The 14,906-nt window shown below is 36.2% G+C and overlaps 1 protein-coding gene across 3 annotated transcripts in view; it reads left to right on the top strand.

Annotated features, from left to right (window-relative positions):
- The window catches only part of SLF1 (SMC5-SMC6 complex localization factor 1), an 82,974-nt gene that overhangs the window by 50,935 nt on the left and 17,133 nt on the right, over positions 1–14,906 (top strand). For all 3 annotated transcript variants that reach the window (XM_042943424.1, XM_042943437.1, XM_042943428.1), the window contains one exon: positions 5,057–5,204. In XM_042943424.1, coding sequence (XP_042799358.1) covers positions 5,057–5,204 — 148 coding nt within the window. The remainder of the gene's footprint in view (positions 1–5,056; positions 5,205–14,906) is intronic.

A 14,906-nucleotide genomic window follows, 5' to 3' on the forward strand; every position in this document is an offset into this window, starting at 1 on the left:
TCTAGATTTTCAGGTCTTTCATATTGTGAAGCATTCTGGGTAGTGTCTTTTCATTTAATTTTTAATTCACTAGTCTCTTTTCAGTAGTGTCTAATATGTTGTTAAACATGACTGTTGCATTTTTACGTTTTGTATTTTTGCCAGTTTTAGACGTTTTTACTTCCTAATTACTATGACGTGTTTTTATGGTTTCTGGTTGCCTACAAAATATTCAAGGTTTTCTTTCGTTTTTCAACGTGGCAGTAATAAATTTATAGTCTTTGACTGACTGTTGCATATCTGAAGTCTTCGTAAGTCTACCTGTTTTCTCCTGTTAACTTGTCTTGTGTTTTATATATTCTCTTATGAGCTAGTTATCATTTACTATATGCCATAAATCACATTTGAAAAATTATTTGTAAAAACAATAACATGACAAAGACACAGAATATCTTCCTCTGGAGAGAATTTCTGTTGCCAGGTTTGAGGGTTCCTGGGTAATCCCAAGTGAAGTACAGGGCTACAAATACAAACAGTTTATATTAGGCCTTGGGCTATGACTTTTATACTCCTTTTCCTCTGGGCTCCAAAAACCACAGTTTTATATCTCAACTCTTTCTCTGGATTCAACAAGTGTCCTTAGGGTAAAGTCAGCTAGCTTTGAGTGCCTTATTTGGCTTTTTACCTTCTCCAGATCTTGGCTTAGCAATTTCTTAATAGGTTTCCAGAAGATGTTTTACCTATTTTATTCAACATTTTTAGTTTTCTTCTTTAACAGCATATATTTGAATTATTTAGGCCTCTATTATCAGAAACGGAAGCCCTTACTGGTCTTTCAGAATTCTGTTTAGGTGGTACCTGAGGTTTTAAAAAAAGAAAATTCTTTTAAAGGCCCCAAACTTTCTTTAATTCGGCATTAAAAAGGGAGAATTATTTCCGAGTATTGCTTGTCTCTGTGGCCAAGGAGTTGTATTATGTGGCAATAACCAAGTGAGTAGTCTTATTTAAAAAAATAGGGTTAAAAAAAAAAAATAGGGTTATATACATGTGTATAAGTTAGTCAACATAAAATGATACTTCATCGGCAGTTGAGTTTAATACTTCTGTAATACTTCTAAGATAAAACTGATAACATTCTTATTAATTACTGTCTGTCTTTTTATGTACTTTTTAGATCATAGAATCATTAGGGATAGAAAATATTTTCTTATTATGGAGCATTTCTTTTTTATCCATTTGGATTATATAGATTAAATTACTCATTTATAACTGAAAATAATAATAACACTGACATTTTCAGTTTTACAAAAGTACTGTCAAAGATAGAAATTTACTCAGGAAATGCTGATGTAAATAATAACAGATTTACCCGTATTTAACTTAAAGATTTTTGTTCAGATTTTTAAATAAATTAAACATTTTGTGAAGCATTGCAGTTGTAGCATCGGTTATAATATTAGAACTTGACAGATTAAACTTTAAACTTGACAGATTAATATTTTATTTAACATTTGAATTGTGTAAATTCATATAAACTGGTTTTTGTGTGTATGTGTTACCTTATCTGCTAGAATTCATTCTTGAACTAATTAAATCTTTTTGGCAGTTTCCAATTTCAAGAATTCCATGCATGTTCACAGACATCATTTTCTGTACTATAAAGCATTTGTTTCTTGATTTGCTGAGTTGAAGCATTCAATTTAAGTCATTAGCTAAACAGAAGTCCTCAGTTTATGCTAATATTGTTTTGTCATAATGTCAATCAGCAAGTGTTGCAGAGTGACACAATGGCAGTGAATTTCATTGTCATTAATCTGAGAAAGCTTTGGGCTTTCCTTGGCAAAGAGCAGAGGTGAGCTGTGTCAAGGTTAGGAGGGAGGTATAAATTTTGCTAAGCTTGGTGGTTAGTCCTACTTTTCTTTGTGATGTCTTTAAGTGCTATTTAATGATAACCCTACTATTATAGGTAGAAATGGAAGCTACTTTGTATTTAAAGATAGGGAAATTGAGGCTAAAGAGTTTAAGGAACTTCTTCAAGGTGTCACAGCTTGTTAGGGCAAAGTCTTGACTAGGGGCCAAGTCTCCATTGCAACATACTTTCTCTTGTTTCAGATGCCAGTGTTTTAAACAGGAAGAGGCACATTATGTGTATTATGTTTGCATCTTTCTGACAGAGGTACTAGAGGAGCCGTGTGTCCTCTATTGCCATGGGATATTATGTAAAGCCCTAACCTGGGAGTCGGAAGGCCAAGATTGTAGTTTGTTCTACATGATACACTAGTTGGTTTTTGGAAGATCACCAAATTGATTGATTCAATGGAGATTACTTGTACTGGCAGTCAATAGAGACACTAGAGAACTGTATTGACAAAATGTCTGATAATAGACTTTAACACATTAGAAAGGGGATTCTAAGATAAATATATGTCATGTGCAGATCATGTCTATCTTTCATTTGTCTGTTAATTCTCAGGGTTTTCTGTTCTTTCAGCTTTAGCAAACATTTCAATATTCCAGGAAAGCTTGTCTCCCTTGATGATGTATTTGCCATATTCTCACTAATCTCCTTCTAAATCATATATATTCACTCTGTTAGAATTGGTAGCATTATTTATACACTGTTAAAGTCACAGTGAGTACAGTCCATAGCGCAATATCTTGGCCCTGTGGTGACGGTGAGTGGCATAGATAAGAATATAACGTGAAAGGGTCCAAAACCCTGATTGGAAAGTGTCTTTTTGTATAAAAATTTACTATAATGAATATGTGGTAGTATGGATGCTTAGCTAATGTCACACAGGTAAGAATAATTTTAACAAGATCTTTCTTACCATGGCAAAGAAGCTACAGTAATTCCTTGCAAGTACTACCTGTCTCTATTTAATAACAGTAGTATCAAGGTAAATTGGATAATAGGCACTATCAAAATTAATTTGTGGTACCAAGTACATGTGTACATACATTTGTGTAAGGAAAGAGAAAGGTCCCAGCTGGTTGATTTTGTGGGGTCTTTTTTTAATTGATGGAGTGCTGGATTGTGGTTTTACATGAGACTTAGCTCTGTGGGCTAACCTCCTTTTTCCCTATTCAGAGCCTTATGACTAGGGATCTGAAGTGATCCTGATTTATTCTACTCTTGGGATGGAGAATATTTTGCGAAATCAAAATTTGCCAGTCTCTTGATGGTTTCCTAAGTAGTGTCATTGCTGACATTCAGATAAACATTGTGTTGCAAGGAACATTCTGCAGCATGGATCTTGATATGATCAACTTTTAGTTCAAATGTAGATTCTCACTGTCCTGTTTTATGTTCTCTTGATAAGTTGAACCCTGAGAAATAAAACTTGCTCAGAGTGATTATCTCCATGTTGGCTTTACAAAGTCAAGAGTTGGCTTCCTGCAAACTACTTTGAAGACTAGCTAAGACTCAATGCCTAAGGGAGTGAGTTGTGGTCAGCTTATGGCTCGGACCCTACCAGGGTACTAGGGGAGGAGTTGGTACTTTCCCGCCTGCTGATACAGCCAGTCCTACTGCTAGCTGCCCGGGTCACACAGCTGTAACTGCAAGACTTAAACACAGCCCTCTAATCAGGGTGGGCGAGAGGGTGGTGCTGATGCCCAGTCATGAATCCTGACCTGGCAGCATCGAGCTGTGGTCAAGGTTTTGTGTTGAGGCTCCTGATGATATTACAGGAAGGGTAGTGCTTCCCTAATCATGCAGCTTAAAATCTCCTCGGCCCCATTCTTCATAGTCTGTCTCTCACATTCTAATGTCCAGCCCTGCCTTAATGCAGTACGGCCATACAGTGTGATAGAGCCACAGGGAACTTGCACACCTACCTTAGCACCCTGACTCTGGGCTTTTCCTCAGTCAACACTGTTTTGGCAGGCCTGGTGTATGTCCTGCTTGCACAACAAACCAGAACTAGAACTTTAGTTTTGAAGTTAATAATAGCTTCTTATAATAAGGAATGATGGTACTCTTATGAAATATTTTATACTGTAGGAACCTTGTCTGCTGAAGGCAGGAGAAAGAAATCCAGTAGCCTCTGATGGTTTGCGATTTCTCTGCCCTTAACCCCATATTAGGTTTAGTATAGTTGCGGAACATAGCACTTACCATCTATTTGGATACTATAACATTTATTTATTAAAATCTTTTCACATGTTTTGTACCCAGCTGTTAATTTGGCATTTTTTTTCACACATCCAACCCACCTAAAGAACAAATACCAAAAGTAAAGGAATTTCAACTAGTTTTAATGTCATTGTGGAAAAGTGTTAATTTTTAAATCAAAAGTGTTTAAAAATATTTTTATACCTCTTTGCCTTCATATTTTTGAATTAGAGATTTTCCACATTAGGGTAAAGCATACTTACTGTAATTAAATTTGGTATGCTTGCTTTATTTTTTATAGGAATTTAATGTTTAGAAGTGATAATATAGAACAATATTCATCTTTAAGAATTGATCCCTATACATCTCTAAATTAGGTAATGTAACTTGATACAATTTAATAATTAGAATTTTAGCCAATCTGTTTCTTTACAACAATCTTGTTTGCTAAAGTTCTTATTCATTGTGTTTTTTAAGTCTTTTTCTGGAGTATGCCATATGGAGAAATGGAAAGTTTAATTTTATATATAAACAGGGATGGCTAAGTCTATTTTTTTTTTTTTAATATCTCTGTATTCTTGTTAACAGAAATCCACAGAAGCCAGATATCTCCTGCATATTTTAATGGAATTACTGCCATAGTAAAGCACTGACACTGTTGAATAATGATATTTTAAAAGTTTATTCTAAGCTGTCTGTATATAAGTACTGGAGGTTTTGTTTTATTAGCGGTTTTGTCATATGGGTATAAAGATTTAGATATGGATAGGGGGAGGAAGGAGAGGCAGAAAATGGAGAGAGGGAATTAGCTTGCTGCGGTTCTAGGAACACCTTTTAGTGTTAGCATACTCTAATTTTAAATAGCTAAGTTTGCCTCAACAAGTATTTGAAATAAACACTAATAAAAAAAACCATCTATTTTAATATGCATTACTAATATTTGTCCCATCTTAATGTTAGGTCTTCAAACATGAACTAGCCTACTTACTCACAGGAATTCTTGGAGCAGCAATAGATTATTGGATCTTCCTTGGTCTGAAGAGGGGTAAAAATGTGATGCGACACATGTCTGATGACTTAGGAAGTTATGTTTCCCTTTCATGTGATGGTGAGTGTTCTGGGTTGTTTTTCTTAGACCTATTATGTGATTTTCCTTTAGGCAGTCTGTAATCTTTAACATACATTCATATGAAGCTTTCTTAAAATAGTTACACACAGGCATGCATAACATAGAAACAGTATAAAGAAGGTAAAAATTATTCATCATGAATGTTCCCATGCAGGTAAACATTTAACTTTTTTATCTATTTCTTTCTAGTAATATCTAAGTATTTTTTTAATACTCTTGAACTCATATATATCATTTTATACTCTTATTTTCCTCTAAATGTTACATGAGCCTTCACCCCCACCACATTATTTATTTTTCAAAATATTATTTTGATGACTTCACAAAAACGGAATACTAGATGGTAATATAGAAAATAGTACTTGGAAATATTTATTTATATGCAATATTATTAATATTTTCCTTAATCATATAATTAAAAATTATAAGTAAACTACCCTATGCAAGTAAATATTTGACCAAATTTTTTTTAATTTCAAAAAATTTTTTTATTAACTAGACAAATTTAAATCAGTTTATTGTCTTTTCATTGAAGAAGCGGATTAACTTTTTTATGTATGGCGTTTCAGAATCTTACATGGTAAGAACAATTTTCAGTCCTTTTAATACTTATAATCATTGAGGTTGAGTAGAAAGCATTATCCTTCATCTTATATGTGCCATATGAACAGTTCCCAGGTCTCTTCCTATGTAAATACTTAACAGTAGTAAAATGAAATTCACTGACTCAGAATACTTACTTTATAAAACCACTTGCATTAACTTGTTTATCTTATTAACTTACTATCACTGTTTAAAACTTTTGCCCCGATGTACCTGTTGCTGTATAATTTTTCTTATTATAAAAAGCTGCTACTATTTCTTTTCAATTGAGTCTGGTGGTGTAGCAAATGAGCCCGGATGAAGCAAAAAGAAGTAATTCATATGTATAATTTTCTCACTCTTTCTCCTCCCCCAATCATCCATTCTAGTTTTAAATTTTCCTCTAAAATAACTCATTTTCACATACCCACTTTATGAACGGTTCTACCTAACTCTTGGTCTCCAGAGTGAGGGAGACTTCCAAAAGACCTGAGGGCACCATTCCTGAACTTCAAAGTCAGGTTAGGAAACTATGAATCTTGTCATTTCTTTCTTTCTCACTTGTATCCTAAAATGAATGTATTTTAAAACAAGTGAGTTTTTGTGGCCCTCAAATATAAAAGATAATTTTTTATATACTGCAAAAATTTTAGACTGCCAAGTATTCTTTTTTGTTATACATGTGTTTCAGTACATCTAGGTTTTATGTAAAAGAAAAAGTTCTTGAATATGCTTTAATATCACTTTAATACTTTGAAGAAAGATTCTAGAATAGGAATCCAGGACTAAAACTGGAGTTCAGGATTTATTCGATGATGCCCTCTGCAAACGGAGGTCTCTTTTTTATACTACTGAACTTACAAGATTTTTATCTCAAGCATTTTATCTTCTTCTTTTCCTTTTTCTTTGAGCTGAGGGGTGATTACTGTTACTTTTGGGGAGTAGCTAGCCTTTGTTGTTTGACTTTTTAACATTCCTTAGCTCAAATTCAATATTCCTCTAAAATCCTTTCTTATTTATTTCACTCCATTCCTACTGGGTAGTTCTTTTGTTGCTGTCGTTGATGTTCTTGTTGTTTTAGAAATAGCAAATTTCTGTCATTATTTGCTAGCATGAGAACTGAACATTTAGCTAAAAGGATTCCCCTGCTTGTATTCCATAATGAAACTTCTTTGAGTTGAGGGACCCAGGACAGGATTTGCAGTGGCTTTAGAGGCCATCAGTATAGTTAAATGTCTTGTTTCCAGTATGTGTTGGTTACCTTGAAGGTAATACAATTTGTCTCATAGTTTAGCCAAATGCAGAAAATATGAGCCTGTACTAATAGGGTTTCATTATATGTTCTAAGTCAGGTTCGATGCTTTCTTCACTCATATGCTGATTTGCACTGTACTTTAAAGCAAGGTATTGTTATCCACTGCTATTTCCTCCTTTCGCATGACAAGTTTAAACCCAACAAGTTTGAGCCTATGACTGACTTAAGCTAAAGCTAGATGTTAATGTTACCATTACGATCTTTTCGACACACTGAGCGATTACTTTGCTTCCCCCGATATGTTTGATCACTAGTATTTAAAACTCTAGTTGAGATTTAAACTATATCCATGTTTGAAAAGTAGGCTTAACCCTTTTTTTTTTTTAAACTCTTCTCAAAACACACATAATTGGTCCTTTGGGCTTCTAATTCAGCTACAGGTGGGTAGTTTTAAAAAAGACATTTCTAAAATGGTTCAAATTAATATCTTCCTAAATTTTTGTTGTTAGTATGACTTGATTTTTTACTATTGTCAAGAGGCAGAAATCAAGTGAACAGTTTAAGAGAACAGTAAGTAGCTTTTCTATAGTTAGTATACAAAATTAAAGTGTTTATTATGGACTTTAATAGCATAATAACTTTTATCCCTACAAGTGGACCAGGTGTTTTAATAATGTCCTTTTTGTCAGTATGTCAGTATTTTGATGAAGAATGATTTCTTTATCTCTGGATACTCCCTTTTTTAAAATTTCTTTGCATTTTTCATCAGGTGCTTTTTGCTTTTCCTAAGTCACTAGTAACGATGTTATAGTTTGTTACATAACATTTAATTGAAGATAATGGTCCATCTTTCTCATGGCCATCTGTACATTTTTGTTTTTCTTAGTGCACAAATACAAATCATATTATGATGCTACTCAGATTCAAATCTATTAATTTCAGTTTAGTAAAACCGTTGTTCGTTTTTGTTCTGTAGAAGATTAGGGTAGAAGATATTTCAGTAGATAAGTAAAATCCTTCTTTCCTTCAGATCTCATGTCCGTTAACCCACATTGATGTCCTTCTCTTTTATTTCTAAACACTTTGAACAGAAAGAGTTTTCTTATATCCCTTTCTATATTTTAAGATCAGGTGATCTGAAATTATTTTTTTATGCTTATTGAAATTTCTAGTATATTGGCTTAAACCAGGGGTTGGCAAACTTTTTTTGTGTATGATATCACATAGTAAGCATTGTTGGCTGTACAGGCTTGTAGTCTATCCCAGCTCCTCAACTCTGCAATTGTACGAAGAGCAGCCATACACAGAACATAAATGGACATGGTGATGTTTCAATAAAACTTTATTTATAAAAATAGCAAGATATTGTTTCTTAACTTCTAACTTAAACTTATTTTTTCTCCTGCTTTTAGTGGGAAGAAAACATGTCATCAAAATGTACTATAATATTTTTTACATCTTTAGAGAAATTTAGTAAAACTCCCTTTACCCTTCGCAGACTACTTCATTATTTTTTCCTGATAAATAATGTTTCCAAACTCTTTTAGTTTTTAATTCCTCTCCATTTTTCAGACCTCTTTCATAAATATGTTTTCATAATTTTACTAATTATCTCATCGGAATGTTTCTATTCACTTTATTTATTCAACATATTTTTATTGCTACTCTACTAAGCACCAAAATAAATACTGTGTCTAGTGAAGGGGTGGGTGACAAAACGTGGTGGCCCTTGATTTTTTGGAGTTTTTGGTGAGAGAAACAGACTATAATTAGATTAATGTAAATATATCGTTTAAAAATGCTGAGTGCTTCAAACAAGAAAAACTAGGTGTTGAGATGGGTGAACTTATACTTCATATCACGTAATCGTGTAAAACAGAACCTGAAGGAAAAGTAGGAGTTGGGCAGAGACAGGGAAACATGTTTCCATTAGAAGACACAACATTTACCAAAACTGAGATAGGAAGAAGCAGGGCCTGTTTGAAATCTTATGGTAGCTAGCTGATGGCAAGATGCAAGAAGAGTAGCCAGAATAAAGGCAAAGAAATTGTAAGAGAGTTTGCAGAGGAACTCCTAAGCCATGTTGATGAGTTAGAAGCTCTTTTAGGGGTGCCTGAGTCGCTCAGTCAGTTAAGCATCTGACTTTGGCTCAGGTCATGATCTCGTGTTTTGTGGGTTGGAGCCCCCAGTTGGGCTCTATGCTGACAGCTCAGAGCCTGGAGCCTACCTCAGATTCTGTGTCCGCCTCTCTCTCTCTGCCCCTCCCCTGCTTGCACTCTGTCTCTCTCTCTCTCTGAAAAATAAACAAACGTTTAAAAAAAAAAGTTTTTTTTAACAAGGGAGTGGCATGACTTTTTAAAAAAGCCTATCAAATGCTCTTTCTGGGTGAATAACTTCAATTGGATCATCTCCTTTGCACAATACAGTGCAAGTTATTTCTACTTTGTTTTTGCCTCTGCTTAGAGGTGATATGTTAAGAGATCAGTTGGTTGTAATAAACACTGTGATGATAGGCTTTTTTTAAATGTATAACTAGAGATTTAATATTCAAAAGAATTCTTTCAGAATAGAAAATTTTTGCAAATCATATATCAGATAAGGGGTTAATATTCAAAGTATATAAAGAGCTAACAAAACTTGAGAGCAGACAGTCTGTTAAAAATTGGGCAGAAGAACTAAATTTGTCCAAAGAGGAATCAAAATGCCTAACAGGCACATGAAAAGATGCTCAGTAGCACTAATCATCAAGGAGGTACAAATCAAAATGACAGTGAGATACCACCTCACACCAGTTGGAATGGCTATCATCAAGAAGACAAGACAGTGGTTCACATGGATGTGTTAAAAAGGGAGCCTGTATACACTATTAATGGGAATGTAAAGTAGTCCGAATACCATGGAAAATAACATGGAAGTTCCTCAACAAATTAAAAATTGATCTACCGTGCAATTCAGCAGTACCACTTCTGGGTACATACCCAGAGGAAATTAAAACAGGATTTTGATGAGGTTTATGCACACCCATGTTTGTCACAGCATTATTCACAATAGCCAAGATATGGAAAAACCCAAATGCCCATCGTTGGATGAATGGATACAAAAGATGTGGTATACATATACCATGGACTCTTATTCAGCCATGAGAAGGGAGGATATTCTTCTATTCACAACAACATGGATGGACCTTGAGCACGTTACACTAAATGAGAGAGACAAGTACTGTATGAAGTCACTTACATGTGGAATCTTAAAAAGTCAAACCTGCAAAAAACAAAAAGCAAACCCAGTAAAATTGATGTGACATACATTGGGTTCTGGAATCAAACGGTCAAGAAAGAGTTCTTGGGATGTCTTTGGTGCAAAAGCACAGCAACAGGAATCATGGGCAGAAAAAGCTACACTGGGATTGTGAGGAGTGACTGATGATACACTATTAAGTTGGGAGGGGCTTAGGGATAGTGTAAGTCTCTAAGGAATTTGGAAGCAAGGTTTTGGGGACCTTGAGGGGCTAGCTGCTGTTTAAGAATAAGGTCATTTACTAATCTCTAGTAAAACCTTAGTCATGAGACTCTTCAGATGTGTATCAGGGGGCCATATGTTTGGAGGATAATTGCTAACCTATATCTTGGGATGGGGGGCAGGGGGGTTGGCAGGGAATAGAGATAAAGGAAGTTTTCAAAGGGATTTTCGTATGTTAAAGAAAACTTACAGGATCCTGGAGGTTGGGCTAACATCATAATGTCAGGCTAAGGTTGCCTTTTGCATCTAGCAAAGTACTAACATTGAGGCATTTGAGTTCATGTAGGAAGGTCCCTCTGCCTGTCTTAAGTACTTGTCGGTGGGCTGCAAAGGAAATTTAATATTTTCTTCTTCTACGCTTCTTTTGCCTTTGTTTTCCATATCACAGTGGTGGTTACTATAGGATGGGGAGTGAGGGGATAAAGTTGATTGTGTTTAAGGCTCCAGACTTGAAGTGAGTAGTAAATAAGCCATAGAAATCTATCTAATATACAATATGATGAACACAGATAATAATATTGTAGTATAATGATGTTATATAATAAATGCTACCTCAGTGGCAATCACGTTACAGTATATAAAAGTTTCAAAGTGACAGGCTGTACACCTTAAATTTATAAAATGTCATATGGCAAGTTGATTAAAATCTTTTGATGATCATTCTTACTGCTTGCACAGTTTCAGTATTTGCAGTGCAGTAGGTTGTAAGTAGTCAGTTGTAACAAAAGGTTGTAAATAACTCCTTTCTCATTTCCAGTTCTTATAATTGTATCTCAGTGGAAGCTATTTTGGAAAGGTTTATTTGAATTGAGCAGTCTCCTGTATGTGTGGGGTTAGGTGGATCTACTTAACATCTGACTGGAGCCCTTTGCCTATATGGCAGTGTGTGCCTCAAGGCAAGTTTAGGTCTTTAGGCAAGGCAGAATTTCTAGGTTAGCCTGGACACTGTTTATATTTGGGGCTGGATCATTCTTTGTTGTTGGAGACTGTCCTATGAACTGTGAATTGTAGGGCTTTCAGTAGTAGCTGTGTCCTTTGGCCACTGAATGCCAGTAGCACTTCCCACACTAGTTATGACAACCAAGCATTGCCAAATGTTCCCTGGAGAAATTCCCCACCCACTTAGTTCATTCTTTCTCCCTCTTCACCCTGCTATGCTCCCCTCCTGCAGTCAAAATTCAGACAATCAAGAACTGCAGGAATACCAGCCCTGAGCCTTTTGTTAAGGCATTTGAGCAGGATAGGACTCTTGTTGGGTGTCTGGAGTCTTTTCAGCCCAAAGGAACTCAGCCCCTGTGTACAGAGGTCAAGTTTTATACTTCATATTGATATTTAGTTTGTCATTCTGTTCAATTTTTAAAATGCATTTTAACCTGTTATGTTTATTTTGCTGATTTTGACTTTTTCCAGAGTTTGTAGTAAACGAGAACAGAATATGCCACCCCAAAATGTGCCACCTTGGCATGTGGGTTATTTTGAGCTAAAGACAGTTGAGGACCAACAGACTTTAGGAAGAGTTTTATCTCCCCCTTAACTGCCTAAAATAATTTAAGTAACTTTCTTTCCAGACTAGGCCTTCTATACAAAGAGTATGGGCTAGATGTGGTAAGCTGGGGCTAACTTGGCAGGGTCTGTTTGTTCTGATTCCTGTATGTGTCCCATTGTCTCTGCATAGTGTGACAGACATTTTGTTACCAAACATTTGCTTTTCCCAATTGCCTCACTTGCCAAGTGTCTTTGAACCTCTCCTGTCTGTGTGTGGCTCCTGCATGAAAGGAATTAAATTTGTTTCTCTTCTGTTAGTCTTATGTCAATTTAATTAAGACACCAGCCAAAAGAACCTAGAAGGGTGGAGGAAAAAATTTTCCTCCCCTACAAGTGGCCACAGAGAGAGAGAGTAGTTTTAGTGTCTGGATGGTAGACATTCTGTGGCTGCTGCAGCTGAGAGATCCTGGGACCATTTTCAGAAAGCCACAGAAGGTAAGAATTCTTATCATGTCAGTTTCCCAGATCTCTGCCTGCAGCGTCCAGTGGAAGCAAGAATAGTGAGAGTCCTCTTTTTCCTTTTATAAATTTAGATTAGCAGGAGGAAATATTTGTGAAACTAGTTCCTTGCATATAGGGACTCTGGAAAAGGTGTGTAATTAGTACTCTTGGTTTTGTTTAATTTTTTTTTTAATTAAGTAATCTCTGCATCCAACATGGGTCTTAAACTCATGATCTCAAGATCAAGAGTTGAATGCTCTTCCAGTTGACCAGCCAGGCACCCCAAGTTCTCTTGGTTTTTATTGGCCATTTTCCTCTCAAAGATGGTCACTGTTTTTCTTTGTCTCTCTGTTGTGTTGTCATAAGGAGGAAAATTGTAGGGTGTAACAAACACAAGCCCTATAAACCTGCTATTTGAGCCACTGACCTCACAGACTAGTGAGTTCACGGTTGTCTGACTTATCAAATTGGCGTTTGTTTAGACAAGCTTTGTTGTGCGTTAACATGCACATAAGGTGAAGGCTTTTGGAAGCCAAAGCTGCAAGATTGGTGGGCACGGGTCAAGCACTTAAAAGCTATTAGAGTGCTCACTACCTAACTCAGTGACCCCATGTTAGGATAAGTTGGTCCTAGAATAGGTTAGATTGGCACTAGGTCACCCATCATCCTCAAGATAATTTCTGTGCAGTGAGGTTCTTTGATTTAAAATAACTCAAAATTTCCAACTGAGCAACATGTCCCTATTAAGTATTACTCTGGCTCTGAGAGCCCTGAGGCTCAGTTAGTGTACATATAAGAAAAACTGGATGAGGTTTTACTTTTCTCTCGTTCTGTATCTTGAGAACTTGGCTTTGTGACCAGTGAGAATATTTTCTATCCTCTCTGCCAGGTGCAAGGTGCACATACCAGCATGCATCTTGGTGGCCACTCAAATAGACTGGAGTTCCGAGACATGAAGTCATAAGCAGCACTCTCTTTCTCTGAGTGTGCAGTCTATGAGGGGAGTTTGTTATGAGAGGTCCCACTCAGTCTATAAGGGGTTTTAGCCATCTCAGCCTGTGTCATTTTGTCAGTGCTAGAAAAGTCCCATTCCAGTAGCGCCTGCCTGGTGTCATAGATTAGCATGTGTGTGACTGGAGATGTCTCACATTCTCCTTGGAAACCTGACACATTGTTATCATTATACCATTTTTACTGTAACAACTTTTGTAGACTCTTTGAGTGAACTTCTTGAATCATAGGGGCTGCCTCTTCTGTACCCACTTGAGGAATGTCTCTTGTGTCCATGGTAAAAATTGATTCAGAGCATAGAAAGTTGCTTCCGCGTTTTTCCACAAAAAGGCTTATTAGTTTGAGTTGCTATTAAGATTAATACACAATCGTTCTTGTCAATGGCCAGACAGTAGATACTTTATAACACAAAAATATATAATTGGTTATATTTAAAAGGAAAAATTTTAGAGAGATGTCATCTTAAACAGTTGGTGCCTTTGGAATGACCAGATTTAAAAAGAGGACCTAAAGGGGGCACCTGGGTGGCTCAGAAGGTTAAGCATCTGACTCATGGTTTTGGCTCAGGTCACGATCTCACAGTTTCGTGAGTTCGAGCCCTGCATCAGGCTCTGAGCTGACAGCGCGGACCCTGCTTCAGATTCTCTCTCTCCCTCTTTCTCTCTCTGCCCCTCTCCCTCCCCCACTCTCACTGCCTCTGTCTCTCTCAAATAAAATAAAACTGAAAAAATAGTTTAAAAAAAAAAGGACCCAAAGGAATATAATCAGTAGCCTTAGGGACTCCTTTACAAGGTTAAATAACAGAAATTAGAACAAAAATTATAGTACACATCCAGTGTAAATTCTCTGTCTTAAATTCCAGTCCCATCTCCTCAGCAAATTCCCTAACTCCCTGAATTCCCCTGCCTTCCCTAGAAAATTCCGTATACACCCAGCTGCCTGTATAAATTTTACTTTCTCTAAAAGATTTGCCTGGAGCTTTTCAGTTTGTACTTCAGACGCGAGTGTATAGGTTTCTAGTTTAAATGCTGAAGGCTGGGAAGTAAATTTAAACAGAAGCACCTGTGACAGGCAGTAGGCCTCACTTTACTATTTCCTACAGTTCCTCCTACTTCCCAGGGCTTTGTAATCAGGCCCTGCCAGCTTTGGGCCTTCCTATGCAGTGTCCCTAGAGGATATATCCTGGAACCCCCACTGCAAAGAATTCATGACCCATGAACAGGAGCAGATCTTTCACATTATAAAGCCCTCTTACCTCCACTTTCAGAAGACATACCAAATTTAGAGAGCAGAAACATTAATGGCCATTCACAACACTACTAGCAGAG

The sequence above is a fragment of the Panthera leo genome, chromosome A1 (assembly GCF_018350215.1).
Source record: "Panthera leo isolate Ple1 chromosome A1, P.leo_Ple1_pat1.1, whole genome shotgun sequence".
In the NCBI taxonomy this organism is placed as follows: domain Eukaryota; kingdom Metazoa; phylum Chordata; class Mammalia; order Carnivora; family Felidae; genus Panthera; species Panthera leo.